Raw genomic sequence first — 9,264 nt, 5'->3', positions numbered from 1 at the left:
CAGAGAAGCACATCTTTCTTTCCTCCCTCTTTTCCTTTCTCCAATATTCCTGTAAGGTGGCACTAAATCTCACTCCCCCAGGAAACTTTTGACTCATTTGGCTCCTAGTTGACATCTTTCATCTTTGATCTATTACTATCTATTATCACACAATTTATTGTTTTAGTATACTTGAACATTTAATCATCTGTGACAGGGATTGGCAATTTATGACCCATGATCCAAATCTGGCCTGCTGCTTGAGAGCTAAGAATGGTTCTACATGAAAGTTTAAAAAGCGGAGTATTTCAATAATACATGAAAATTATGTGACATTCAAACCATAGCATTCAAAACACAGTTTTATGATCATATAGCCCTGCCTATTGTTTGTATGTCATCTATGGCCCCTCTTAAGCTATCCTGGGAGACTTGTGTCATCTGGGAAAACCATCTACATATGGTCTTCAAAGCCTAAAGTATTTGTCATCTGAATGTTACAGAAAAAGCTCGCTGACCCCTGACCTAGGATCTTGGCTTCTTTTTGTAATCTTTTCACAGCTGTTTAAGAACTTTGCTGAGGTCTCCTTCACTGCAGATGCTGTTTTTAATGCTAATTATCTGTTCAGGAGCAAGGCAGGAGTGGGATTGGAGGAGCTGGCTGCCGAGCGCGAGTGGAGCTATGCTAGTTGGACTCTAAGTAACTTGGGCGACTGGTTTGCTTTTGGAAAGGGAGAGTCCAAGGATCTCAGGTGGGTAAGGGACAGCAGATGGTCTGTTCTCCATCTTCTCTGCTTCTGAACTGGTGGAGAAAATGTAAAAGTACAGTGGATCTAGCTCTAGAACAAGTTGTTCAAGGACTTGCTGCAATCTGGCTGTTGAAAAGAGATCCTTGGTTTCTGGCTCAGCGATTAATGACTTAGTTATAACAGGCAATGAAAGAAACTAACCGAAGGGTGTTAACTGCTAAAGCTGAATGTGTTTGGCCTTGGCTGACTGAAGCTGTAAGTAAACGGGGAGGTTTTACAATGCCTGGGAGAATCATAAACATGAGAATTTAGAGGATTTCTCTAAAGAAGAAAGGAGAGCCAGGTGAACAAGAGTAGCAGCCAAAGTCATCAGAAAGTTCCTGACTTTTAAGCCAAGTGGTCTATTGCTTTTTCCTCTTCAAAATTAAAAATTTTAAACTTTCTTTTTAATGTTGTTTATGTAGTTGAGAGGAACGCATGCACATGGGGGGGCCTCTGATTAGGGTGGGAAGGGTCAGGTATGGAGGAAAGTGCTTGGGATACATGGTTCAGTGTTTTTTTGTTTGTTTGTTTGTTTTTCCTCTTCTGTGTTCACAGGGAAGGAAGGGAAGGGAGGACCCGCTCCTTGCTGTCAAACTACATCACCACCCTGGATGGGGCACTGTTCTTTGACCCTTTAGAGACCCCGATGTGGGGAAGAATGTTCCAAGGGTGTTGCTTGAGTGGTTTTGATAGTTCCGAGAAGTTGTTGGTTTTGCTGCTCCAAGTTTGAGAAAATTTTTCCAAGGTGTATTGGTTGACAAAGTCCACCTTGGTTTAGCCACAGACCCAGGAACACACATATAGGATACCATTATTAAAGGCAGTGTCTTTACCCACTATGCCACAATACAGGTTCTGCGTAAATTAATTTTGAGTGGGAGCTTATTACATATTATTGTGAACACTGGGGGATTATTTTTACATTTATAAAATTTTTATTTATTTGAAGGCAGAGAAGGGCCAGTGTGGTGGCACAGTGGATTAAGGAGTTTGTGATGCTGGCATCCCATATCAGAATACTGGTTGGGGTGGCGGCTGTTGTGCTTCTGTTTCATTCTTTGCCAAAGTGTCTGGGAAAGCGCGGAAAATGAACCAGGTGCTTAGGTATTTGCCATGCATGTGGGAGACATGGATGGAATTCTTGGTTCCTGGTAACAGCCTGCTCAGCCTGGCTCAACCTGGCTGTTGTGGCCATCTGAGGAGTAAATCAACAAATGAAGAGTTCTCTCAATCTGTCAGTCTGCTTTTCAAACACACACACACACACACACACACACACACACACACACACACAGAGACAAGACAAGAGAGACAGATCTTCCATCCATTGGTTCACTGCTAAATGTCCACTGTAGTGGGGATTGGCTCAGACCAAAGCCAGGAGCTGGGAACTCACTCTGTGCCCTCAGGTGGTAGACCAAAGAACTTGAACCATCACTACCTGCTGCCTCCCCGGGAGTGCCTTAGCAGAAAGCTGGGATAGGACATGAAGCCCTGATGGTGTAACAGCTGGACAGGTATTTTGACCATGGCACAGAACTGGCACCCCTGAAGGAGCTCATCTTTTTGGTGCAGGGTTTTTTGCTTGTTTGTTTGTTTTGTTTTTTGCATTTCACGGGAGATGGGATTTGATGACTTTTTGGGTGTTTTCCAACACCTAAGATCCCTGATCTACCATGTCAAATAGGCCTTTCACAATTTTCCTGTTCTTCGTCGCAGAACACTGTCCATTTGTTCCGCTGTTTCATTATATACATCCGATCTTCCCACTACTACATCTTCGTCTGGCAAGTCTCTTGGCTTCCCCGGTTTCCTCCTTCCCGCATATCCTCTTCATTCCCTTCCAGGTCTTCTTTTCTGTCTTTCCTGAGCTCATCACGCTCCTTACTCTCCCCTGCCTCCTTCCTTCTTTTGTGGACTAGTCCTTCCCTCTCTTCCACGGCTCCCCCTACTTGATTTTCCGTCCTTTCATCCCCCGACGGCCTCCCCCTCCTTCCCGCTCTCTGCCTGTCTTACCCTAGTTTGGAAATGCAGCAGACCTCTGGACCTGCCACTATTGGATGCCAAGGGCCGTCACTCTGCAATAGGAAGAGCTCCTATTGGTCTGACTGGAGGCGGGTACCGGAGCTGATTATAAAAGGTGGGGCCAGCGGCTCCTGGCAAAGGCTCTGACAGGACGGGGTCGTGAGGGGACGCTTGGCGGGGAACTGAGAGCTGAGAACGTGCACAGCCAGCACCGGAGCAGCGGTTCTCTGCACTCCGGGGTAGCCGGGCTCCTGTCTCAGAGCACAGAAACTCCGTCGCCCGCTCAGCCCCTCGAGCCCCTCGGCTCACCTGTGCGTGCCGCGCCCCGCCGCCGACATGAGCGAGGTGAGCGTCGGGGGGCTGCGGCGGGGAGGAGGCTGCGGTCCGGGGTCCCAGGGAGGCGAGGGAGAGTGCGGCCCCCGGAGCTGCAGAGACCCTCTGGGAGGCTCCCCTCCGCTCCTGGGGGGAAGCTCTCACTTCGAGGTGCGGGGACGCCATTGGAAGAAGGGACGCTGTAAATCCCCCAGCTGTGGAGGGCGCTTTTGGGGGTGCCTGGAATCGGCTGTGAAGCGACGGGGACTGAGAGCCCTTTGGGATGCTGGCCTCTGCTTCTGTCTTACACTTGGAGGTTTTTTTCTGATTCCCTAGCTCCCTTCACTTCTCGCCGTCCTCCCTCCCCTACCTAGGGCTGTGGATAGCATCCAACAAGAACTCCATCCCTGGCCGCCTTGGGATGACCACTTTCCCACGTCTTGGAAAGGGGTGTCTGGCCCTTTGCACCTTCTGTCAGGAGCGTGGGCGGGATCCTTTCCTATCTTCAGAAGCCCCCCCGCAGTGGAGGCATGCCCAGCTCCTGCAAGTGTAGAGGACTCCCTCTGCAATGCTGGCCACCTCCTAGATCTTCAGGCAGGTTCCCTGGTGTTCCCCGGAGCTGGACCCAGGCCACTCACCGCTGTTCTCGGGATCAAAGGAGAAGCTCTGACAGACCTCTCCTATTGTCCGACTATATTTGTAGGCGCTGTAGCAGAAACAGAAGCAAGCAGGACCCTTCTTAAGTGTGGTCAGCCTGAGCAGTGGCCCAGCATCTCACTGATACACCGGACCGCAGCTGTGCTGCTTACTGGCGGTGTGACCTCAGGCGAATGACAAAACCCCTCTGGGCTCCGGCTTTTTTATTTGTAAAAAGGGTAGTGGGACTTGTTCTGGTTAACAAGGGAGTGAACGTGCAGAGTGGGCTTTCAGTCTGAGTTAGCGGTTAGCTCCCTGATTCTCTTTTCCCAGTTAGAGTATTACGGAAAAGTGACCACAAGGAATCCCAATGACATGAGGGTAGTTGAAGGAATGGACTGGATCCCAGCTTAGATAGAAAGATGGAGGATTTTAGTAAGAACTGTGTAAGCTCCTACCAAAGTGTTCATCTGGGGAGCCAATTAGTGTCAACTGCTGTGTTGTCTTGGTTGCCATGTTCACTAAGTGTATCCTGGAAAATTCAGCTATTCCAGGGGGCTGTGGAAGACTTGAACTGGTCTCTAGTCTCTCCACTGGCTGGGATTGTGGTCATGACAGTCTTTGAAAAAGAAGGGGAAGGGAAGCCTTTTCCAGATCTAGTATTTCAACTATGAGAAAATGGATTTTCTTTACCCACTTTTTGCAGAAATCTAGGGTTCAAGCCACTCCTTCCCTCGCAAACATTTCTAAATCTGAGAGTTGTAATCCAAGCCATCCCCTGGGAGTTTTTCATGAGGCTGTGCCAACATGAGCATTTGTGCTTTGGCAACGGGATGGGGGGTGGAGGAGAGTGCATGACAAAGGAGCTGACCTTTAGGGTGGTGGTTGGTGGAGTGCCAAGGTTGTTTTGTGACAAGGAAAACACTCTGGTACTGGAGGGAGTTGGTCAAGTCTTGGGCCCCTTCCTGCTTCGGCAGCAGAACTGGGCTAGCCTCGGTTCATTGAGTCAGAGGTTTGCCTGAGACTAACTAGCAGTGTCTGCAAGGCTGCCTGGCCTCCCAGGCTGTCAGAACAAACTGCTTTGAACTAGCAATTTAGCTGTCCAAGCTGCCTCTTCATACTGAGCCAAGCCTGGCTTCAGGGATCAGTATTTATAAAACCCCGAAGCAGCCACCTGGGTGTACAGAGGTCAACTGTCTCTGAACCAGCTCTCTGAGGGAGTCTCTGGGCTTCCCTAAGGGGCAAGACCCCGCCGGTCATCCTCCTCTCCTGAAAGCTATGGTGAGCAGCCCAAGTGTTGTCAGAGCTTGGGAGCTGAAAGGAGGGAGACTTCAAACTGCTTCAGTTCCCCTCCTCCCAACCCCGGGCCAGGGTCTCCTCCTAAAGATGGCGGGATGCAACCCATGGAAGCCCTGTGTGCCCCAATCTTATGTAAGTTTCACATCAATGCTCCTACCCCAATTGTTTGCACCCTTGTTTCAGGGAAACTGCATGAAAGGTGAGGGTGTGGGATGTCTTTAGGAGATTTCCATTTCACCTGAGGAACAAAAACTGGGGAGGATCCTACAGATTCTAGGAAGAGGAGCCAGGTAGGGGTTCCTGGGATTCCTGGGGCAGCTCTGCGGCTTGGCCCTGCCTCGGTGGCTCTTTGCTATCACTCAGTACTGCAGCAGGACATGTCCCTGGGAGTGTGTATGTGCGCGTTCCTGTGCAGAGGAGCTGCAGGGGCTCATCTCCTGCCTGTCTACGGGCACAGCTGCAGGCAGGACGTGTTTGCTGGAGATCGCTGTCTATCTCTTGTAGTTTAATCACTTTTCCCCAGTTTCAGTGAAGGATGGGAACACGAGGTGCATTCAATCCCTGAGGGCTTTTTCCTATCATTTCTTGGCATACCGTGTAGCTGACTGCTTCTTCTTGCGATCCTGTTGCTTTTCTCATCTGTGAAATGCCTGGCGGGAGGAATCTTAGACACAGCAGTCATCCTGCTGTGATGCAAGTCATGGATTATTGGTGACCATCCTCCTGGTGCCTCTCTTGGGTTTTGGCTGCCAAGACAGATCAACTAGAAATCTCATTAGAGGAGAGCTTAGAACTGGTGCTTATTCCATTATTCTGTTTGCTATCTTCTTGCCTAATGGGCCTGGGATATCACACTTTGGGGACCACATTCTCTTTCCTTTGCACATCTGTGCGCCTCTGCAACCTTCTTCCCAATGGCTGTTCGGTCAGCCTGGTACTCCCCAGTTAAGTCTTTTGTAAGACTGTTGTTAGGGAACCTGATAGGGCCTTAGAGACATCAATTCAAGTTTCTCTTTGTGTTATTTTAATTATTATTGTGGTTCAGTTGGACATGCAAAACTGAAGGGCTAGCTACTTGTCATTGGAATGCCTTGTGCCTCTGGAAGCACCTGTCTTCTAGAGTAAGGAAAACCAGAATGTCGCTTCCTTTTCCTAGTCATCCATTTATATTATTGGCTTTAATTGCTTGGCCAGCACCCTCTGTCTTGTACAAGTGGACAGCTTTGTCATCTTGTCACCTGACAATATGAATGGTTTGCTCCCAAGTGGTAGCTGTGATAAAACCTCTAACCATGTCAAGACTTTATAGGGCTGAAGTCCAAATGCGCCAACTCGATGCATCTTTCACGTCTCTCTGGAGAAAGTTCACTGATGGATGGGAGTGTTGCTGGTGGAGAGATAATAAATCAGTAACTTGTCTTTATAAATAACTTGTCTTTATGAAATGATGCTTTTGTGAATGCCTTCCTCCGGATTTTTTCTTTTGTCTCTATTTCCAAGTTGCCTTTCATGATTCTTTTTTTTTTAAATTTTTATTATTTTTTTTATTGGAAAGGCGGATATACAGAGAGGAGAGACAGAGAGGAAGATCTTCCATCCGATGATTCACTCCCCAAGTGAGCGCAACGGCCGATACTATGCCGATCCGAAGCCAGGAGCCTCTTCCGGGCCTCCCACACGGGTGCAGGGTCCCAAAGCTTTGGGCCGTCCTCGACTGCCTTCCCGGGCCACGGGCAGGGAGCTGGAAGGGAAGCAGGGCTGCCGGGATTAGAACCGGCGCCCATATGGGATCCCGGGCGTGCAAGGCGAGGACCTTTAACCACTTGCGCCACCGTGCCGGGCCCTCATGATTCTTTTTTTAAAAAAAGATTTATTTATTTTTATTGCAAAGTCAGATATACAGAGAGAAGGAGATACAGAGAGAAAGATCTTCTGTCTGATGATCCACTCCCCAAGTGAGTGCAACGGCCGGTGCTGCGCCGATCCAAATCTGGGAGCCAGGAGCTCTTCCCGGTCTCCCATACAGGTGCAGGGTCCCAAAGCTTTGGGTCGTCCTCAACTGCTTTCCCAGGCCACAAGCAGGGAGCTGGAAGGGAAGTGGAGCTGCTGGGATTAGAACCGGCGCCCCTATGGGATCCCTGGGCGTTCAAGGCAAGTTACTTTAGCCGCTAGGCCACGCTGCACCGGGCCCCATGATTCTATTTTGTCAGGAAAGAAAAACTTACTTCTGAGAAAATTCTTCAAGATACAAAGGTGTTTTGGGGTTGGCAATGTGGTATAGTGAATTAAGCTGTCACCTTTGATATTGGCATGTCATGTGGGTGCTGGTTCAATCCCAGATATGCCGCTTATGATCTAGTTCCCTGCTAATGTGCCTGTGAAAGCAGCAGAGGATGGCTCCACCATTTGGCCCCTGCACCCATGTGGGACACCTGGATGAAGCTCCTGTCTTCTGACTCTGGCTTGGCCAAGCTCAGCCATTGTGGCATATGGAGAGTGAACCAGCAGATGGAAGATGTCTGTCTTTCCTCCTCTCTCTATAACTCTGCCTTTGAAATAAATAAACTTTTTAAAAAGAAAAGCCAATATATCTTCCACCAAACAAAACCCAAATAACACCTCAAAATATCTTAGAGACATGATTTTAGATTTGTTAGGGAGTTCTAAAGATCACCTGCCTCAGGCTTCTCATTTTACAGATGAGGAAACTGAGGCCCGAAAATGATCTGAGTTTTCATAGTGCTAAACTGAGACTAGCATACAGCACTGCTAGCTTTTCATCCTGAAAGAACTTTCCACAGGATTCTTTCTAACTTGTTACTCCAGTGAAAGTAGATGATGTGATTTGCATGCAGTTTTTAATCAATATTTTAGATGCTTTTTGTAAGAAGTATAAGGTAGAGCCCAGTGCAATGGCTCAATGGCTAAATTCTCACATAGCAAGCACTAGGATCCCATAAGGGTGCCAGTTCATGTCCTGGCTGCTCCACTTCCCATCTAGCTCTCTGCTTATGGCCTGGGAAAGCAGTAGAGGATGGCCCAAATTCTTGGGACTCTGAACCAGCATAGGAAATCCAGAAGAAGCTCCTGGCTCCTGGCTTCGAATCGGATCAGTTCTGGCCATTGTAGGGATTTGGGGAGTAAGCCATCAGATCGAAGTTTTTTCTCTCTTTCTCTCCTTCTCTCTGCAAATATGATCTGTCTTCCAAATAATTTTTAAAAGAAATATAGGGTATAAGTATGGTTAAATAAATGCTGAGCAACAGAATAGAGAAGGAGCGACCAACTTAGGATACCTACTTAGGACCTCTATAAAGTCGCTTTCATCAGCAGGGTACACTTTGGCAGAATACAAGGCATGGCAGTTACTCTCCATTCTTACGCAGGAGGCCGAGTCACGGTAAGTGTTGGTATGGTGACTGCAATGGAGTGGAACAGGTGAGTTGATCAGAGCGAGGGAGCAGGGAAACCTGGAGGATTTCATTGTACAGGTTCCATTTCCATCGTTGGTTCCCAAAATAGCAGAACGTCAAGGATCAGAAAGAGAATTTTTAATTTCTAAACTTTAACAGCAGTTCTCTTAACTCTGATTCGGAGGACCCAGTGTAGGAAAGCAGGTATTAAAGTAAACTTGGTGCACTGGGTGATCAGGCAGATTCTGGATATTTAGTCCTTCCTCTGGCCGCTTGACTTCCAAGTGAGGATTAGAGTCTGGGAGGACAAGGATCCTGAAGAAAGGGAAAGAAGGATGTTTTAGACTGGTGAGCTATGTGATAAAACACACTCAGACCCCAGAATCCCAAGCATCTTATTTCTTTTTCTTTTCTTCTTCTTTTTTTTTTTTTTGTTTTTAATTTGCCTTATTTTATTTATTGGAGAGTCAGATATACAGAGAGGAGGAGAGACAGAGAGGAAAATCTTTCAGCTGTTGGCCCACTCCCCAAGTGGCCACAAAGGCCAGAGCTGAGCCGATCTGATGCCAAGAGCCTAAAGCCTCTTCTAGGTCTTCCACGCAGGTACAGGGTCCCAAAGCTTTGGGCCATCCTTGACTGCATTCCTGGGTCACAAGCAGAGAGTTGGATGGGAAGCTGGGCTGCTGGAACATGAACTGGTGGCCATATGGGAATCTCGGTGTGTGCAAGGCAAGGACTTTAGCAGCCAGGCTACCGTGCCAGGCCCTAACCAAGTGTCTTATTTCTAAGATCACACTCAGATCTGCTGT

The 9,264-nt window shown here is 48.1% G+C and overlaps 1 protein-coding gene across 1 annotated transcript in view; it reads left to right on the top strand.

The window, feature by feature from the left end:
* Nucleotides 1-3,131: 3,131 nt before the first annotated feature.
* PCP4L1 (Purkinje cell protein 4 like 1) overlaps nt 3,132-9,264 on the top strand; it is a 30,543-nt gene continuing 24,410 nt past the window's right edge. The window contains exon 1 of the mRNA XM_041003268.1: nt 3,132-3,140. Within this exon, the coding sequence (XP_040859202.1) occupies nt 3,132-3,140 (9 nt within the window). The remainder of the gene's footprint in view (nt 3,141-9,264) is intronic.

Source organism: Ochotona curzoniae, unplaced genomic scaffold (assembly GCF_017591425.1).
Source record: "Ochotona curzoniae isolate NIBS_2020 unplaced genomic scaffold, NIBS_Ocur_1.0 scaffold_2683, whole genome shotgun sequence".
NCBI lineage: Eukaryota > Metazoa > Chordata > Mammalia > Lagomorpha > Ochotonidae > Ochotona > Ochotona curzoniae.
Note: the sequence above shows the minus strand (reverse complement) of the source record. Positions and strands in the feature narration are given on the sequence as shown.